Raw genomic sequence first — 21,394 nt, 5'->3', positions numbered from 1 at the left:
ACTATTTTCATTTAAGAAATAACCAGCTAAGACACTACATGAATGAACTTGTCATTTACTCTTGCTTAAATATATGCATATAGCAAATTTAATATCGTTTTAGGAACCAATGAACTGTGGCGGCGATCAAGCTTAAACCGGATCATGTGGTCTTGCTTCTTGCATTAAACAACAATGAACAACACGTTATCGATCTGAAATTATTTGTTAAAGACTTGATTTGTAGAAGTCATAAATAAAATGTTTCGTCCCACACGCTTTAGTTTCTAAGCTTATTTCTATATAAGTTAGCAGGATATGAGTGGATGTAATGTTGCTTCAACATATCCCCATCTTTAGATCAAAATTACTTTGTGCAAGAAACACGAAGGTATTTTTCTTGGTTACATGATTAATTCTTCATTGAATCATTCTATAGTCGGTTTTGTCCAAGACTAGGAAAAAGCATAAAATGAGAGTGGCGGTGATCGGAGGTGGGATAAGTGGGTTGGGAAGTGCCTACGTTCTTGCAAAAGAATATGGAATCGAGGAAGTGGTGTTGTTCGAAAAGGAGGAGTCTTTAGGAGGTCATGCTAAAACGGTGCGTTTTGATGGCGTTGACTTCGACATTGGATTCATAGTCTTCAATACTGTACGTACGCTTGTTAGCTCTGCCTTACTCCTCTTTGGAATTGTTATAAACGAAATCATTTTAGCCACCCAAAGTTTTCTTTTGTTTGTATGTTTCTTTGTTTTTTTGACGTTTAGCCACAAAAAGTTTTCTTTTTTGTTTTAAAAAGGCGATTCTATTATTCAAACTTGAGGTGGTCTGGGTAACCAGACCGGAATAGAACAACTAATAAAATGTAACTCACTATGGAAAGATCTAACAGTCTTAACTAAAAAATCTGAAATCTGATTTCGCGCTCGTGGAACATGAATGATGTTGAAATCCGGGAAGCATATCTGCAGCGTCTCTATCCTTTCCAATTCCGTCGCAAAGCTTGGCCAGGCATGAGAGGTTCCTTTATCATTGCTATCAGCTCATTACAGTCTGTCCCAAAACTCTGGCATGTTGAATGTTGAAGCATGTTCTCCATTGCCCACCGCAGTGCTTCTACTTCCGAATGCAAGGCTGATTCCCGTTAAGTGAAATTTCTTGTCCCAATAAGTTGAATGTTCCCTCCACTGTCCATCCAGACCCATCCACTGCCCATCCAAACTCATCCACATCCACTAAAGTGAGCAGATGTTGTCAAAGATCCATCTAACAAGAAAATATTACCCAAGCTTATGACTTGGGGTTCCTCAGTATTGTTATCTTGTACCACTGGTTGTACCACTTCGTTCGCATCAAACCAGGCTTGACATTCACTTTCTGCATGTCGTACTAGCTCCAAAGGATCTCTGTCTATCCCCCTGAAAAGTTTATCATTCCTAGCCTTCCAAATGTACCAGATTAGCCAGGGATAAGGATTCATGTCTTGTTCTTGTTAGATAATGGTGTTTTTCCTCCAGAATAGGTAATCCATATTTGTGTAGATGCTTGGTACTGGAAATATATCTGGGCTTGTTGGAGTCGTTGATAAGGACTAAACTTGTAGAGCTGACGGGCATTCAAATATAGCATGGGTTACAGATTCTTCTAGTTCTCCACATCTTGGACAGTAGTTATTACACCTCATATTGCGTCTTGCTAAGTTCCTTGTTACTGCCACATGACCAGTTAACAATTGCAATACAAGATGACATATCTTCTTTGGCGCCTTTAACTTCCAAGCACATGCTTGAAGCTTAGTGATACTCGGCTCCAAGACTTCCTTCTCCTCCTCTGTCTTTAATAATTCTGAGCCACCCAATATCCAGACTTGACCGTGTATTGGCCATTCCTTGTGTAGTTCCAGCAGAATGTGTCACGAGGATGAGTTGAGCTTATGGTCAAACTCCTTATAAGTGGTATGTCATCAAGGTTGACATATTTCTCCAATAGACCAACATCCCAATCCTTTGATCCCTGATTAATGAGTTCGCTAACTCTCATATTATGATGCATTACTGGCGCTACAAGGATAGCTGGTCTCGCAGGGGTCGTTGGAATCCACAGATCCTCCCACACCTTGACTTCATAACCTGAATGTATCTCCTGTCTGATTCCCAGTAATAACAACTTCCTTGCAGCAGAAATGCTAGTCCACACATACGATGGGCTGCTAGTAGAGTTTACTCTGAGTGGTGAACTCAATCTATAGTATCTTCCCCTCAAAACCCGGGTAACCAAATAGTCATGAAATTGAACTAGCCTCCATAGTTGTTTTGCCAATAGTGCCAAATTGAACTCATGGATCATACGAAAACCAATGCCACCCTCCTCTCTTGGTAAACAGACTTTTTCCCATTTCGCCCAGTGTATTCTTCTTTTAGGTGGATTTGAACTCCACCAGAATTGAGCAATAACACTTGCTAAGTTTTCACATATCTTCAAAAGGAGCAGGAAAGTAGACATAACGTAAGTCAGAAGAGCTAGCAGAATAGATTTAATCAACACTTCCTTTCCTCCTTTTGAGAGTCTTCTACATGTTCATCCATTCACTCTATGCATCAACTTATCCTTTAGAAATGCAAAAAGTTTGCACTTGGAGCCACTTATGTCTTCCGGGATACCTAGGTAAGTTTCCATTCCTCCTTCCTTTTTATTCCCAGTGCATCTTTAATCTCTTGTCTAATAGTTGCATTAGTTCACTTACCAAAGAGTAAGGATGATTTATCAAAGTTGATACATTGGCCTGATGCTTTACCATACTTTCCGACTACTTTCATTACTTCTTCACATTCACGGGGTTCCGCCTTACAGAAGAAAAGGCTACCATCAGCAAAGAAAAGGTGGGATACCAAAGGACATGCGCGTGTGACGCGCATCCCCGTTATCTTCCCTTGGCTCTCTGCATGATTGAGAAGGTAAGCGAGCGCCTCCTTGCATCGAATAAAAATGAAAGGAGACAAAGGATCTCCTTGGCGTATGCCTCTACCAGGAACAATATTTCCTCTTGGTTGTCCATTCATGAGTACCTTATAATTCACCGACGTAATGCATCACATTGTCCATGTGATCCATGTTTCTGAAAAACCCATCTTACGCAAGACAGCTTCAATAAACGACCATTCCTTCTTGTCATATGCTTTGCTCATGTCCGTCTTAATGGCCATCCTTTTATTGCGTCCACTTGTTTTAGTTCTCAGAACGTGGAACATTTCTTGAGCAATCATAATGTTGTCTGAAATCTGTCTTCCAGCAACAAAAGCTGACTAGGTTTCCCATATCAAGCCTGGTAGCACTTTCTTCAATCTCTGGCATAAGACCTTAGGGATTATCTTGTAGCTTACGTTACACAAGCTAATGGGTCTAAATTGAGCCATTTCATTAGGCTTTGTTGTCTTTGGGATGAGACATATATTCGTATCATTCAATCCATTCGCCACAGTCGCCTCAAAAATGAATTTATTAACCATAAGAGTTAAATCCTCCTTTACAATATCCCAAAATTTCTGATAGAAAAGCGCAGTCATCCCATCTGGACCTGGGGCCTTTTCTGGATTCATAGCAAAAAGCGTTAATTTGACCTCTCATTCAGTGACTGGAGCTGTAAGGTTGTCATTCAGTGACTGGAGCTGTAAGGTTGTCATTCATTGCCCCATTGATCGTCGTAGGAACTTGAGCCAGTGCCTCTTCAATGTCCTCTGGGTTAGATGATTCAAAGATCTGCCTAAAGTAGCTAATAGCAATGACTACTAATCCTTCTTCATCCTCAACTATATTTCCATTTGCATCCAGGAGCTGCGTGATTTTATTCCTTGCTCTTCTTTTCTTTGTTAAGGCATGAAATTTTTTTGTATTTCTGTCACCTTCTCTCAGCCAAAACACTCGACTCTTCTGTTTCCACAACATTTCTTCTGCTTTAAGAGCATCAGAGAGTTCCTTCAACGTTGCTGCAATTTCCTCAGTTGTAGCATTATCATCTACGTACAGACCCTCCACTTTTTATTTAAGCTCCTCCACTAATTTCGCCGAATTAACATTATGTTGTTTGTATGTTTGTTAAAAGGCATCTATATTCTATTAAAACAACAACATGACCTATTGACACAAGTGTGGTCCAACTATCTTAATATAATTATTAAAACCATTTATTAATCATTTAAGAGAAATATTATACAAAAAAACACAAATATAACTAGAAAAACACAAATATAAAAACTCAATTTCTAAAAAAATGTAAAACAAAAAATATATCCGCCCTTAAAAGGGCGGGTCAGAATCTAGTTTAAATTAAAAGTAACTTACAAAGAGAAATACATATATTAGAACTGAAATGGAAACAAGTTGGGGACAGGTCATCTTAAGCATAAGTGGGGAAGTTAGGAGCATGGTCGGCCCTGGACTATGTTAAGTGAAATATTAGCCACATGCCCTCAAATGTTTTTTTCAAAATATCACATAGACATATGCTTCTAAAAAAAACTTTTTAGGTCCCCAAATTTATATAAATTTTTTTTTAGCTAAAATCTTTGAAAATCGTCTATGGCCTCTTAAGTCTTAGAGCCAGCCTCGTCTAATATGAGGACACCAATTTTTGCAAGAGCAGAAAATGGGGGTGATGAGCGTAGATATAACTGCGAAGCTGGGTTGGAGAGACTGTTATGTATCTTGTGGCCACCCAAAGTTAATTTAAGTAAATACTAGATCTTTGATCCGCGCAACCGTGTGTGTGATTATTTTCATTTTAGTACATATAAATATATAAATATTTGATTACATGATTAGTGGTATTTAATTTTAAAATTTATCATATTACTAATAGTATAATAGAATATTTTCAAACACAACAATTTTATAGTTTACATGCAGTAATTAATTTATTGTTTCAAATAATTAGTGATATCTCTCTTATTAAAACATGAACATTAACTAAAACTTTACATTATGTAATATTTACGATAAATTCTGTTCAATTTAATACTAACTTAGATATTAATTTTATTACAATTGTACATGTATTTTAGATTTAGGCCATACATATAAGTTAATCAAATTATTTGTATGAATTAAATCTTTGACTGAATAACCTATATTAGGTGCAATTTATAAACGTCTGCTTCATTTAAATTATTAAACAAGAAAGTGTAATGCATTGTGTTTGTTTTTGTCCTTTTAAACCTGAATTTTCTCTTTATTATCTATGTTTTTTTTAGGCTTCTTATGTTGTCTATTGGTGACTTAGACTTTTCTATCCTAAAATTCTTGGATTATTTACAATGAATCTTTCAATGTTAAACTTTTATTTGCAATTCTTCGTCTATCATACATCATGTTATATAATTAATACTTAAAACTACAACTACATTTGATAATAACAATACTGAAAACAAAAATATTCATATGAAATGTATTTTTTCAACCATTCATCTGTTATTGATGTTAATGACATAAATTGGTACAATACCAATTGCACATTCAAAATTGCAAAAGATAAAAGAAACAAAAACAATTACAGTAATAAATACTATATGAATATCGTCTATATAAAAAGCTTGATTATCTTTTTGTAACCAAAGGAGCCATATACTTATTATTAAATAAAACTAAACCGGCCACTATATTTAATAAGAGAAACTGAATGCACATTCAAAATAGTATTTGTAGACCGAACATTCATATTGATAGCATATTTTCAAAAGTATGCTACAAAATTCTAAATTAACAAAAAATAAATGTTAGAGATGAAAGATTTAATTCAAATATATTATTTTAAATTAATATCACAAATTTAATACAAAATTGTACATGAGTTTAATATAATTACAAAATTAATTAGATACTTAAAAGGTTTATTTTAATAAAAATGAAATATACATTTATATTTTAATAATTATGAAATTAATTAGATATTTAAAAGGTTTGTTTAAGTCAAAAACGAAATATACTTTATATTATAAATAATAACAAAAGAAATTAAATATTTTAAAATGTTTGCTTTATTAAAAGTATAATATATATTTATATTGTGAGAAAAAGATATGAAAATATTTTATTTAGATGTAATTCAGAGAAAATATAAGAATATCTATTTAAATTTTTAGAACTAGTTAAAATAATTCAAATATGTATACAAAAATTTATTTAAATAATTTTCTAAGGGTTGGTCCAACTTAAAAAATCACACATGAAATGAGGTTTAATTTTTATTTTAATAGAGTAGGTATATATAGAGTATTTGCCTAGCAATGAAATAGATTAATATAGTATTTGAGTAAATTAAATAGCTGGTATCGAACAAAATGGAGAAGAATGTTTTTTGGAGGTTTTTTTTGATTAAATTTTATATTTGATTAATAAAAGAATGAAATGGACATTTACAAGGATATTTAGTAGAATGCTATAGAAGAAACTATGAAAAAAAAACTATGGTTCTAAAACCCCCAAAAGCAAGTTGGCATCTTGCATAAATTTCCAGCCAGCGACGAAACAGCGCCGTCAGTTTGTGTCTGACGGTGTACTTCAGTAAGGAAATTCGGTTACATATTGATTTATCAATAAGCTATGATACCAAAATTGAGACACCCATCATTTTTGAAATACAATAATTAAATAATGGCGGAAATAAAATAATAGTAAAATAATGGTACATCTGAAATAATAATAATCTCTATGTCATAATACAAAAGTCAATACATCATCATAAAGTCAACCGCAAATACTCATGACAACATAAGTCCAAAATATAAAAAATAATATAAATCCGATAGTCTGAAATAAGAAATAACATAAAAGATAAAAGCTCAAAGGCATAAAAGCCCAATAACGATAAAAAGCCCAATAGCACCGGTCCGATATAATCACTCCTGTCGTCGGTTTCACCTAAGCAATGAAGAGAAGTGGTATCTATGAACTTCATATGCTCAAATAGACTCCAAATCTGAAACCATGGCAAAAAATCGAGTCGGAAAGCCCTTCGAACAGTTAAAAAGGGTCTGATCAAGGTTTACGGAAAAGTCAACCCGCTGGTCAAAGGTCAACCCGGTTAACCCTTGATCAGAAATCAATTTGATTTAACCGACCGGTTAACCCTAACCGATTTCGAATTCAATTGAACCAGATCCTAATTAATTGCAAACCGGTTTAATCCCTAACAAAAAATCAATTTCCAATAACCGATCAGTTTAATCCCTAACCGCTGTTAAATCAATTTAATCAAGCCGAACCAGCTGACTGGTCAACGGCTTGACTCGCTGAGTCGACTCAGCTGAGTCACCGAGTTACCGGCGAGTCAGTCAACCGGCGGAGACCGGTCGCCGGCAGCAACAAAAGACGGTGGTGGCTTACCTGAAAATCACCTGCGGCGTAGGAGAGGTTTCCCGGCGATTGACGGACGACAGCCGGGACTTAGCCAATCTCCATGATGCCTTCTCGAGTTCCTTTCCTGTCAAGTGAGGTACATGGTGGCGTGAAACACCAACTTCAAAATAATTTCATCCAGCTTATTGCGACGCACTTGCAGCAAGGATTGCACCGTGGTAGACCAGTCCAGTGATGCTGAAGAACCCAGCAAGTTGACGTTAGACTAGTCCAGATGGTGAACGTGATAGCACATGCAAAGAAAAGATGGTCCCTACTCTCTTCCCTCTCCCTACATAGCATGCCACCTTGAGTGATCTCCCATTTCCTCATACGGACACCCGTAGATAGTCTGTTTTTAAAAGCCAGCCATACAATGAAAGCCTGTCGTGGGACTCCCTGTGGAAAACACACTAGTCGATGCCAAGAAACCTTCGGTGCCTTGACCTTAATTTGGTCCCATGTTCGCAGAGTAGAGAAGTGGTCCTTGTAATCATCTTCATTGTGTCTCCAAAGAATGGTATCTCTCCCTGTATCTGGCATTGGCCTACCCACAATCTCAATCTCATCATAGATAGGATCAAAAACTCTCCTACCCCTCCTCCTCATGTTCTAAGCCTCATCAGTACAAGCATCTGAGAGCATCGCCTGTCGTTCAATACCAAAGTAAGTCGGACCCAAATCTCATGTTTTATCAATAAGCCGACCTGTTCCAAGCCAATTATCGAACCAGAAATAAGTCGACTCACCACTTCGAACCTCACATTTCATAGACATAGAGACCATAGGTCTAAGTGTCAACAGCTTGTGCCACAACCACGAACCCCTATGAGAATATTTTACATCCCAAAAGAATCCCATCTTCATCAGCTCCATGCGAGCCCAAACACCGATGGAGAACCAGACAAGGAGAAAACTTTCCATACAAAACCCATTCCAAAAACTTTAGATGTTTCTCTAAGTTTACGAATACCCAGCCCACCATTACTCTTAGGTATCATTCCAAGAGACTTTAGCCTTATGATGAACATTTGGCAATCCAGACCATAAGAATGCACTGCAAAGACTCTCAATTTCTTCCAAGCAAGCTTTTGGCAGGATAAAGGCAGTGCACTAGAAATTTATTATGCTGGAGATGACAGATTTTATCAGGTGGAGTTGATATCACTCAAATTACCCTAAGGAGTGATTTACTCTCTCAAATAAGAGGTCAACTTGTAGCACTTAGGGATAGAATTCACAGAGAGCTAAGGCACACAAAAGATTTATAGTTATGTGATTAAGCTAGGTCGAATGGTTTAAATGTAAATAGCAGTGGTGAGCAAGGTAGTTGCTCGGTTGATTGATTGAGGGTTGTAAACAATTATGAAAGGCGTTAGACTTAAGGTTTCTACTTAGACAATCATGATTATAATAGTATAGAGACTAAGGTTGGATATTCTAGAACTCAAACATAACAATGATCCATCAACTTTCGTTTGTTTGGACCATCTATTTGTCTAGATCTAAGACCTCAGCTGTCACTTGTTGGTCTTGAGAAAGTGTGGATCGATACCGATTAAGGATTGTCGATCGATACACCTTTCAGACCGTCGATCGATGCAACTACTGAGTTGTCGATCGACGTTCCTTCTAGTAAGCTTTACCGCGTGGGTTTGACTTGTTCATGATCTCACTCAAATTACCCTAAGGAGTGAATTACTCTCTCAAATAAGAGGTTGAATTGTAGTACTTAGGGATCGAATCCACAAGGAGGTAGGGAACCTAATAAATCTAATCAGAGTGATTAAGCTAGGTTGATTATGTTTAAATGTAAATAAGCAGGTTGTGAGCAAGGTAATTGCTCGGTTGATTTGATTAGGTTTTGTCAATTAAATAAAGTAGCTAGACTTTGGATTTATATTCAGGAAATCAGAATTATAATCCTATAGCTGCTTAACAGTTGTATGCATGATATTATAGAGCTCAAGCTCTTAATAACAAACCGACCGACATTCACTTTCTAGGTTTGTCTATTGACCATATGAAGTGTCGATCGATGATTCTAGAGGAATATTGATCGATACACCTTTCGCACCGTCGATCGATTATTCTATAGGAATATCGATCGACGAGCGTTAGTCAAGCTTTACGCACGGGTTGAATAATGCTCACTAGGCGTTCTATATCAACTTTCGCCTTACTCAAAGCAATCCTAGCTCAATTAGGACGGATTCAGGGAGAGATGCAAGTGATAACTTGAGTCTACAACTTCTAGGTCAAGTTCTAGCTAGCTAAACTAGAAACATACATTAATGACAATCCTAATGATGAATATCACAACTAGCAATCTATAGTTGGGGTTAATCTCTCATAACCTATTTAAACCCTAAACCTTACAATAGAACTACTCATACATAACTAAGCAATTTATAAGAACAATGATAAGGTAAGAAAACTGCATAGATAGATAGATATATAATAATGGAGTTTCAATCACAAATCTCTTTGGATCTTCTCTCCAACTCTACTTAAATCCTAGAAAACCTTTGTTGTGTAACTAAGAAAACAAGAAAGTACACTTTGCCTCTAACATGTTGGCAAGCTATAAATATTAGGTTAAAACTCGTCAGGGGTAATCTTGTAAATTGGTGAAGTCTTGGGCTCTAAGTCGGCTTGGACCAAAACAGGCTTCTGCGTGGTTCACTGTCGATCGATGTCACAGGGTGTGCATCGATCGGTTATTTCTTCTAAATGTCGACCGCTGGTCTTGCTCGACGGTCATCTCATATGCTTTCTCCTTTTATCTCCAAAATGCTGCAAAATCATCCTTTTCTTCCAATACACTTCTGAACCTATAAATATACTAGACTCTAAAATATAGTAATTATTTATTAAAACACTTATAAACCATGGCTAAAAGTGGGTAAAATCCATGGTCTATCAGTTCACTAGGTTAAACTAAATCAGCTTCCGCTTGTTTCTAGCAATCCTAGCACAATATGAATTAGATCAGATAAAGAACCATGCTTTCACTTACGCCCTATTATCTAAGAACAAGGTCCTAGTTAGCTATTCTAGAACATAGACATTAAAGAACAATTCAATTGATTCATATCTTAACAACTTAACAACTCTATTTTGGGCTAATCATTCATGACTATCTGAACCCTAAATCTAACAAAATGAATCTATTCAAGCATGATAGTTGTCACATAAAATCATAGATGAACAGATGCAATAGAATAAATATAAAAACCAAAAGAGTTCCAGGAGGACTCTCAAGGATTTCCTCCCTTCTCTCCTAACATAAATTAAGAATAATGAAATAAATAAAGCATAGCGGTCAACAATGGCTTAAAAAACACATAAATAGGGTTTTAGGTCGTCCATGGGTATTCTGGTAATTTGTGGTTGCTTCTGGGCTTAAGTCGGTCTAGAAATATACTTGGCCCGTGTTCTGGAATCGCCGTCGATCGACGTTCCTTCATCTCCTCGACAGCTCTCTCTCGCGAGACAGACTGACCACTCTTCAGTAAAACGGGCATAACTTCTGATCTAACCGTTGGATTGACCTCAAACCGGTGTCATTGGAAATTTAACTCAAAGATCAATCCTGTTTCAAAGTATCAGCTCAATTTCACCATGGTAAGGTCTCCATCCATATCTAAACACCTGACACGTCTGTGCAGCTCTGCACCTCAAAAGGCTCCAAAAGATCCCAAAATCACTATATTTCTCCAAAACGTACCTAAACCTGAAAACACTCTAAAAAGACTCCAAATCGTAATAAATATATTTTAAAACACTCATATATCATGGCTAAAAGTGGGTAAAATTTATAGTATATAAGGAATCTACCTGCAAAAAAGAGAGACCAATGGGACCAAGCAAGAAGTCTACTCGGAATCTTGTCTATGAGAGGCTTGTAATCCAATAAGGACATTTTCTTCTCATGAAATGAACTTCCATCATATGAACTTGCATGCTATCTATGATGTTACTATTTTAACCTGTAATTTAAGGGATTATTCGTTTCTTCATCAAAATGGATCATTTAGATGTATCATCTAAATGAATTTATAATTGTTTTTCCATCTTTGTTTCTATCTAAATAAATTTAGTAAATAAATGACTTATATACCGTTGTTTTGATTTAATCATATTTTAAATTTTATGTTTAACTATATTAATTTTTTTTAAGTATAGTTTTGGTGGAAAAATATGAATTTGCGGTTATGGAAGGAAAATGTATTTGTGTGATTTTTACGGAAAATATAATTTTATGCACTAAATGCAATTTTGCAGTTTTGTCGGAAAACTGCGTTTTTTTGGTTTTGGCATGATTTTACGGTTTACGAAAAATATAATTTGTGGCTTTGACGAGAAATGAGTTTTTCTGATTTTTGCTAAAAGTGTGATTCTTTGGTTATGGTAGGAAAATGTTTTGACTGTTTTTGTGAAAAATGCGATTTTTGCTGTTTTGACGAATAGCCCCTAACATGTTTGAATAAGTAAACCTTTTTCTGGAAACTAAGCATCTTGAAACCTATATAAAGTGTTTCTAACGATCCAATCGGTCAGATCACGAGATAAGTTTAATGGCTAGATTTTTGTTGGCATATTTTTGTTATTTGTTAATAGCAACTTAACAAAGCTGCCATTTAAATAAAAAAAAAATATAGTACTGTATATAGGCGAATTTCATAAACCCAATGATAAAAATAAATGATGTATATGTGTGGGCTAATTTGGTAAAATCTCTTGTAGCTTGATTGTGGTGTATATGTTCTCCCTGAGCCGGTTCGATCTAGGTTATGATAGGTCGTAGGTCGTAACTCGTAAGTAATAAACTAATTGTATATGTGATTAGGTTACGTATCCGAACATGATAGAATTCTTCAAGAACCTAGGAGTAGACATGGAGGTTTCAGACATGTCTTTCTCAGTAAGCCTTGACAGTGGCCGAGGTTGCGAGTGGGGATGCCGCAGCCTTTCCAGCTTGTTTGCTCAGAAGAGAAACATTTTCAGTCCGTATTTTTGGAAAATGATCACAGAAATAAAGAAGTTTAAGGAAGACGTACTAAAATATTTAGAAGATCGGGAGCGTAACCTTGACATGGACCGAACCAAAACCCTAGGAGGGTTTCTCAAGTCTCGTGGTTACTCTGACTTATTTCAAAAGGCTTACTTGGTGGGTTATTATGTTTTTGCGAGTTTCTTGGACAACAGATAAAATCCTAAACAATGTTTAAAATAAAAATCCACTCAAAGCTCAAGTTATGTTATTGGACAGGTGCCGGTATGTAGTTTGATATGGTCATGTCCAGCAGACAGTGTCCTTAACTTTTCGGCGTACTCTGTTCTTTCATTTTGTCGCAATCACCATTTGCTTCAGGTTAATACATAAATTTGTTTTAAGTGTTTTCTAAGTGTTTACCCAAAATGAAGTGTTTTCTTAACTTCGTTTATCATTTCTTTCTCAGATCTTTGGGAGGCCACAATGGCTAACTGTTGCTGGACGTTCTCAGACATATGTGGCAAAGGTTCTATTTCTCAGTATAATTGTGTGTATATATTATATACTTTGTTTCGTTACTTATATTACGTGCGGATCAGGTAAGGGCAGAACTGGAGCAACGAGGATGTAAAATCAGAACAAGTTGCAAAGTAGAATCTGTTGCGACATCTGAGGATGGTTGTGTCATAGTAACTACTGAAGAAGGATCTCAAGAAGTATACGATAAATGCATATTAGCTGTGCATGCACCAGATGCTCTGAAATTGCTTGGAGAGCAAGTTACACATGATGAAACTAGGGTTCTCGGTGCTTTCCAGTATGCTTACAGGTAACCTCATATCTGTAATACTCTGCTTAACCTAAATTCATTAATACGTTTCAGTTTCGTACATATGTAGCGATCTTTATCTCCACGGTGACACTGATCTGATGCCACGGAACACTTCTGCTTGGAGCGCTTGGAATTTCCTAGGAGATTCTGAAAATAAAGCGAGCCTCACATATTGGCTCAATATAATTCAGGTAAACTGGCTCAATTGGATAACTATTAGCATACCATAAAATGATATTGAAAGCGTGTGTGTCTGTTGCAGAATCTTGGAGAAGAACGTGATCCATTCTTTCTCACCATTAATCCTGAACATACCCCGAAGGAAACATTTTTCAAATGGACCACTGGTCACCCTCTGCCCTCTGTTTCCACTTGGAAAGCTTCTCAAGAGCTGCACAATATTCAAGGGAAGCGTGGTATATGGTTCTGTGGTGCATATCAAGGTAACGAGTTGATTTTGTATTGCTACTCAAATTTGTTTTAAGAAAAAAATTACTTATTGTACCTTCTCTTAGAAAAGCCTAACGGACACAAAATTTGACTAGAAATTGCCATTTGTTGTTTCTTATTCATAAAATGACTAACCCATTTGTACATGTGATCCACAAGAACTTTCAATAAAATGGCTAACCATTCGTTTAATCCCTGTCAATATTCATTTGATTTATTTTACCCTTTTGCAGGATATGGTTTCCATGAAGACGGACTAAAGGCATTGCTCAGTTACATAATTAATACAGTTCAGTGTTCCTCTTGATGAGTTTTTTTTGGGTAACTTTGGAAGTTTGATAATATTATGTCAGGCTGGTATGGCGGCTGCACAAGGTTTGCTAGGGAAACAGATGGTGACTCCCCTGAGCAACCCGAAACACATGGTCCCGTCTCTAACCGAGAAAGGGGCTAGGTTTTTCTTTACTAGATTCTTGAGAAATTTTATATCGACGGGTTGTGTAACGTGAGTCCTCTCCTCTGTCTGAAATGGCTAGCTTCATATTTTATTTCTGTCATTAGCTTCTCCAGTGTTACATTTACTAATTAGTTGGGCCTTAGTAGAATACTTGAAGAAGGAGGATCCGTGTACACTTTCGCCAGCAAGAATTCAAGATGTCAATTAAAATCGGTCCTAGTGATTCACAGTCCTCAGTTTTACTGGAAGGTTAGCGCTTAGGACACAGATTCTAGAAGAGCTCTTTGAATCAGTGAATGATTATTTTTTTTGTCTCAAGAGCTTGATTCTTAATTATTTTTTCACACAGGTTATGACACAAGCAGATTTAGGTCTTGCTGATGCTTATATCAATGGAGATTTTTCGTTTGTTGATAAAGAAAGAGGGCTTTTGGATCTGCTCATGGTATGGTAAAAACACAAATTAATGAAGCATAAAGACTGAGTTAAAAAAAACTTATGACATCTATCTTCTTGATCACAATAAACTTGCAGATACTCATTGCTAACAAAGAATTAAACTCAAACAACTCAAATCATGCTAAGAGAAGGTAAAGAAAGACCTAAATTTATTAAGCTATTGAGTAGGCTTTCACTTGCTTACAAAAAGTTTTGTTTGGTCTCACAGGGGATGGTGGACACCAATGTTTCTGACTGCCAGTTTGGCATCTGCAAAGCATTTTCTAAAGCATGTCTCTAGGCAGAACACATTAACTCAAGCTCGAAGGAACATTTCTCGTCACTATGACCTTGTAAGTTTTCCTTATGCCCACATTGACTCTGTCTCAAACAAACATTCACACGCCAAGCTTGTGATTAATTTGCTTCATGGATTGGGTATTGTTGTAGAGTAATGAGCTTTTTGCTTTGTTCTTGGATGATACCATGACTTATTCCTCTGCTGTATTCAAGGTGACACTATTTTTTGTTTGCTTTTTAGTTACTATCCCATAAATCTAACTAAAATTTGTCCATTTTCATGTACTAGTCGAATGATGAGGATCTGAGAACAGCACAAATGAGAAAAATATCTCTTCTGATTGATAAGGTAACATACATGGAATATCATTTTTTGATTTAGAACAAGAACCAGGATTTTTTCTTCTCTTTTCTTTGATGGCCAGAGTGGGAAATTTCAGGCAAGAATAGAGAAGAACCATGAGGTTTTAGAAATTGGGTGCGGGTGGGGAACTTTGGCCATAGAAGTTGTGAGAAGAACTGGATGCAAATACACTGGCGTTACTCTATCTATTGAACAACTTAAATATGCAGAGCAAAAAGTGAAAGAAGCTGGACTTGAGGTTTGCTGAATCCATCTCTGGATCTTGTTTCTGATGTCTAAGGCTATGACTAACAATAAAACTTCTGGATCACCAGGATCGGATTAAGTTTGAGCTCTACGATTATCGCCAACTATCTGATGCTCACAAATATGACAGGATTATATCTTGGTAATATGGTTTTCTCTTCTCTGCTATATATAACTTTTTAATCTCTGTTTATGGCATAACATTGTTGGATACTTCAGCGAGATGCTTGAAGCTGTTGGCCACGAGTTCATGGAGACATTTTTCACTCATTGTGAAGCTGCACTTGCAGAAGACGGCATTTTTGTATTGCAGGTAACAATTTTTTTTTTCACTTAAGATTTCTACTATCATGTTATCACAACCATAAAAGTTTTATAATGTTTTGACCATAAAAGTTCATATCAATACCGGAGGAGCGTTACGATGAGTACAGACTAAGTTCAGATTTCATTAAAGAATACATATTCCCTGGTGGATGCCTTCCTTCTTTAGGCAGAGTTACTTCAGCCATGGCATCTTCCTCTAGGTTATGGTAAAAAAATTTATATTATCAGATGTTAAATTCAAGCCTTCAAGTGAAATTTGCTGTGCTTTCTCTTCCTTTGACCTATCTAATGCTGAAGAAACTACAGTGTTGAAAACGTGGAGAACATTGGGATTCATTACTACCAGACACTGAGATGCTGGAGGAAGAATTTCTTGGAAAGACAAAAGTAAGCCAAAGCAAATCCTCGGATTACTGTTATGGAATCATAAATGCTTGCTCATACGTCCAACTATTATCTTTGCAGACAAATCATTGATCTTGGATTTGATGATAAGTTCATTAGGACATGGGAATATTATTTTGACTATTGTGCAGCTGGATTCAAGACACTTACCCTTGGAAACTACCAGGTAACACATATGAACATGAACCATATATATATGTTTCTTTCCTCAGTGTCACTCGATTAAGACTTTATATGAGTACTTGATCATCCGTATCAACAACATTACAGGTAGTGTTTTCACGTCCGGGAAATGTAGCTGCACTCGGCGATCCATTTCATTGCTTCCCTTCTGCTCAGAGTTAATCAAGAGTAGATGAATCATTTTTAATCTTTATGCACTACTCTCATTATTTGGGTTGTTTCCAATAAAAGATTCAAAGTTTGCGTGTGAAAGTAGATATGTAAATTTAAAAAAAAAAAAACAAAATCGTTGCATGATTGATTATGCGCTCTTTACCAACAATATTGTACTGTCCAGACCATGTATCAATTCATTCTACATCAAAAGTTCATAACCATCTCAACAGTGTCACCCACCAATCTTGTACGAGTACAAGAGGAAGGGCCCGCAAGCTTAAAGACCGCGTAAGGAATCTGCATGTGGTCCAAATGAATGTTGGTACTATAAGGCAATAAAGCTTTAGAAGAGCTGAAGAATAAGGGATCTGACTTGGCAAAGATCTGTTGTACATGTACTGTTAGGATTACACTTGAAAGGTGTAAGTTAGACACATATGAAATGTTGGGGTCACGCAGTCCATACACTCTGGTGAAAGAGAGAATTATTTACACCCGTAGTTCATACACTAAATGGTGTAAAATAAGTAGGATAGAAATGAGTCGTTGCACCAAAAAAAATTCAATATAAAATTGATTATGAAGAGATATAGTCTCATGTGGTAGAAGCAACTACTTTCAAGATTTTAGTCTGGTAATAAAGCAAGACTTAAATTATACGATCCACTGAAAAATGATAATTTTCAAAAGATAAAATCCATGAAGGATTGATTATATCAAAACTATGTTCCCCATGAAACAAAATATTTTCTAGGATATATAAAATATTATGAGGTTAACTAATGTATTCATTTGTATTTATCAAGAGATTATGAATCAATAGAATCATTAATTTGAATATAATCCAAACTCTTGAAGTAACAAACTGTTTGTTTAGAAGAAAGATCTTGAAACGACTACAATGTTATGTATTCCAAACTGGACATTTATAATAAGAGATGTTTTGGGTTATCTTAGAAGATCTTTAAATTTTTTGAAATGATCATAAATTAGTGATCTTGAAGTACCATAATTAAAGTGTTATTTTGAGCAAGTTACTAATCTTTGTGTGATTAGTAAAGATCACAATCGTGAGAATATAGGGGTATCACTTAGTTGGTCAATCATGTTCATCTGTGAGAGAGAATCATGTTGATTCTCTAGGTGTAAGATTTACCAAACAATACAACATATCTCGTTTCTGATTTCATTTTTTACAAGAACAAAGTACAAAATCATGATAAAGTGGTATTAGAGCAGTTCTGATTCCGACGATACTATGCCTCCGAAGAAAGAACATGAAAACAAAGATCTTTTGCACATGGCTATGGCAGCGTTTTTTTACTAGTGAGGGAATAAAGCTTTTAGATGTGGCTTAGAAAAGATCTGTTGCACATGTATTGTTGGGATCATGCAAGAAAGGTGTGACTTGGATGCATATGGAATGTTGGGGCCATGAGAAAATGTGTGACATGTGAACAGTGGCGGAGTAAGAAATATTCTTTATTGGAGGAAAAATAATTAAATTATTTACTAATAATTAATATTTATATATAAATATTTATTTATATATAAATATTTATTTATTATTATATAAAGTGATAACTACTGGTATTTAAAACAAAATATTTTATTATTATATATATAGTTTATAACATATAACTTTAATATTTTTTATAAAAATATAAATAGTATTTATTTGTTAAGATTAACTAAAAAAACCAAAACATGGAAATTTTTTTTTAAAAACTAGTTATAGCATCAAACTAGTTAACCAACTGAAAAAAAAAAAAATTTAAACAACTTCTTTAAATAAAATATAGAAGATGTCAAAAAAAATGGAAAGAAAAAAATGCATTAAATATTCTGTCATAGATGAAGAGGATTTTAGTGTCGAACCACGGTTTGGTGGGGGCGGGGAAATTTTTTTACTGGGGCCTGGGGGCAACACCAACTGATCTAATGATAATTTGGTTATGTTAGTAACAATGTTTATAAATACTGAAAGTTTCTGGGGGCAGCTGCCCCCTCTCCATTCCGCCACTGCATGTGAAGGCTTGTATATCAAGATCACGATCGTAAGAATAGAGGGATATCATTTAGTTGGTCAATCATGTTCATGTGAGAGAAAGAATCATGTTTATTCTCTACGTGTAACAGTTTGATCAATTTTCTGAAATTCATTAGTTACAAGAACAAAGTAAAAAAAACGTATATCAGGCCTGCACTACAAGAATTGTTTAATATAGCTAAGGACGAGCGACGACAATTTCGTAGCCATATTCATTAGCTACGTAAATAGCAACAGATAGCAACAAAAGTAGAAATTTATAAATTTGTAGCTAAATCTGTTGCGATCTCTAGCTAAGTAGCTACAACTGTGATTTGTAGTTATTCCATAACTAACTTGCTACTGATTAGCTAAAGAATAAGTTATCGCAAAAGCAATTTTAACAAACAAATGATTATGAATACTTTGGCATCATATGATATGATAGATAGTATCACCAGTATTTTAAAATTCGATTAAAGAAATGTATTCCACTACGCATTTAGGCAATTTTGATCTGAGATTTATGTATTTAGTGATAAGTGATCATATAGATTATAGAGACTGAGACGAACAATTTTTTGTAAAAGTGTTTAATTGAGGGTGTAAAAATCACATTTATGTAATATTTTTATGTATCGAATTGAAAAAAATGTAAACATTGAACCTAATCTTAAACTTAAACCTTACATCTTACACCATAAACCATAAAATCTGCTTAGTAAACTCTAAACCCTGTAAATCTTCATTTTTTTTTGAAAAGAAAACCCTAAAAAATCTATACCCTAAACAATAAACCCTAAATATGTATACCCTAAACCATGAACATAATATCCATAGTTGTATATTGGGAATTTAGATGTTTATTATTGTTATTAAAATATAATAACACTAGTTGCATATTTGATTTTAGCAGGCATCGATATAATTTAGAAAGTATTTATTAGAATGAGTATATAATTTATCTCATTTCGTCACTTACCAAAAAAAATTTACAAATCAGCGCCAGCCGCCAGATTTATTTCATGGCCGCGAAATATTTTCCAAAAACTTTCAGTATCCCCCCCCCCCCCCCCCAAAAAAAATATTTTCCCAAATCTCCGCCAAAATTTTCTAATTATAACTTTAATTCTTGTTCTCCATCTTTCCCAGTCTCTCTCCAAATCTCTTTTCCCCTTCACGGTGATGATATACACAGCCTTTTTCAATATTTATCTTTTCGTTTTCTAATAGCTTCAAGACAGATTCTTCTTTAATTTTGTAATTCGGATTTGGGTAGTGGGTGTTTACAATCCGTAATTGAGTTGGGTTAATTTCTTCATTCAGCCTCTTCCTTATTTACTGTGAAATTATATTGTTTAGATTTGTGTAGTGGAAGTGTTTTATGACGAACCGATTTAGGGTTCTCATCGGGAAGTACGCGGCCGAGTGAAGGGAGACAAATTCAAAGCGAGCAAAGAAAGATACTTCAGCTTCGTCCTTCCCACAGGGGGAAGCAAACCATATGTTATTGCTCTCTTAAATCGACTTGTCGACGTTTATTCTCCTGAAGATTGCAGCTCTCTCTATATGTGTTTCTAGATTTCGAGTTAACCGCCCTCATTCAAGAAGAGAAGTTCCTCAGCTTAGTTTCAGGTACCAGTTCCGTGCTTGATTTCTGATGTCTGTCTGCCTTAGAAGGAACTCAGATTTCTTCAAACACCAGATTCGCCGTGTTTGATTTCACATTTAAGTTTGTTGAAGTCTGTGTTTGTTTTCTAATCGCAGGCTTCGATTCGGACTGCGACGTTGATCCTGACCCGAGCTTTAGGGAGATTATGAAAGATGTTGAGATCTTTGGTAACACAGTCCTCTCGGTCCTTACTCTCGTGCTACACACAAGTCGTACAGCTTTGGGATGGTAAGACTTTATCTGCACAGCAAGTGTTTTGTTCATGATTTTTTTTTGTGAAAGTTACATCTTGACGCCTGTTCTGTGCTTCAAGTAGTTAAATCCTTTATGTTGCTTTTGCAGCACCAACAGGAACGGAGGCTATCCTGCCATATACATACATTTTGCATTGATTTTTTCAGAGGTAAATCCTCATTGACCTTGTTAAGTTTCCTTTTAATTCTCCTAAAGATTTTATCCCTTAGTGAATTTTTGTTCTTCTAAACTACAGCTCTATGATTTCTAACGGAACACCATATGACGGACAAGATGACCAATTTAAAGCTTTGGAGAAGCTGGGTTTTCAACAAAAATTTCATTAGTTTTAGATCTTTTTGTATTTGGTTTTACAATGTTAACATTATGGTATCAAACAAGTTACTTTTTGTTGGATTATGTTCGAAAATTAAAATTGACACTTTTTCATTTTGAGAATTAACTATAATTTTAAATAAATAATTATATTTAAATTTCAATTAAAGTTTTAAAATTATAATGTGGCTACAAAATATTTGTAGCTATACTTGTCACTAGTTAGCAATAAAATAAGTTGTAGCAATGTTGTTGCTGGTGGCTACAGAAAAAGCTCTTGCTAATTCATTGCTAAATGGCTACAAAATGGCTAGAGATTTTGTTTAGCGTGGGAGCTGAGGCCAGGGATTTAATTTGTTGCCATCTGTAGCTAAACTGATTTTAGCTATAGATTGTATGTGATAGCTACAAAATAATCAGTAGCTATTTAAGTAAATTCTTGTAGTGCTGTACAAAGTTATACCATATAAAATGCAAATGCTTGCATAATATAAATTTGTGTTTGAAACAACGGACACCATCGGTACAATACATACTGCATGAAGAGTGCCCTATTCATTTCATAAACAAAGCCAAACATAAAGGTTGCCACAGTCA

At 35.4% G+C, this 21,394-nt stretch overlaps 1 protein-coding gene and 1 long non-coding RNA gene across 2 annotated transcripts; both read left to right on the top strand.

The window, feature by feature from the left end:
* Positions 1 to 231: 231 nt before the first annotated feature.
* LOC106373789 lies at positions 232 to 18,068 on the top strand. The gene is made up of 22 exons (XM_048746301.1): positions 232 to 631; positions 12,222 to 12,542; positions 12,645 to 12,746; positions 12,835 to 12,894; positions 12,968 to 13,197; positions 13,268 to 13,391; positions 13,463 to 13,643; positions 13,884 to 13,912; positions 14,004 to 14,155; positions 14,254 to 14,356; positions 14,457 to 14,552; positions 14,642 to 14,697; positions 14,775 to 14,898; positions 14,996 to 15,058; positions 15,135 to 15,194; positions 15,286 to 15,447; positions 15,524 to 15,597; positions 15,675 to 15,768; positions 15,852 to 15,988; positions 16,089 to 16,169; positions 16,248 to 16,353; positions 16,458 to 18,068. The coding sequence occupies exons 1-22, from the start codon at positions 452 to 454 to the stop codon at positions 16,530 to 16,532; spliced, it is 2,610 nt and encodes an 869-aa protein (XP_048602258.1). The 5' UTR covers positions 232 to 451; the 3' UTR covers positions 16,533 to 18,068.
* A 1,474-nt stretch (positions 18,069 to 19,542) lies between these two features.
* On the top strand, positions 19,543 to 20,911 carry LOC125580945. The gene is made up of 4 exons (XR_007318663.1): positions 19,543 to 20,190; positions 20,323 to 20,455; positions 20,570 to 20,630; positions 20,718 to 20,911. It is a non-coding gene; the product is annotated as an uncharacterized LOC125580945 (long non-coding RNA).
* The last annotated feature ends 483 nt before the right edge of the window (positions 20,912 to 21,394 follow it).

Source organism: Brassica napus, chromosome C1, assembly GCF_020379485.1.
Source record: "Brassica napus cultivar Da-Ae chromosome C1, Da-Ae, whole genome shotgun sequence".
Lineage (NCBI taxonomy): Eukaryota > Viridiplantae > Streptophyta > Magnoliopsida > Brassicales > Brassicaceae > Brassica > Brassica napus.
This window is presented reverse-complemented; position numbering and strand designations above follow the sequence as displayed.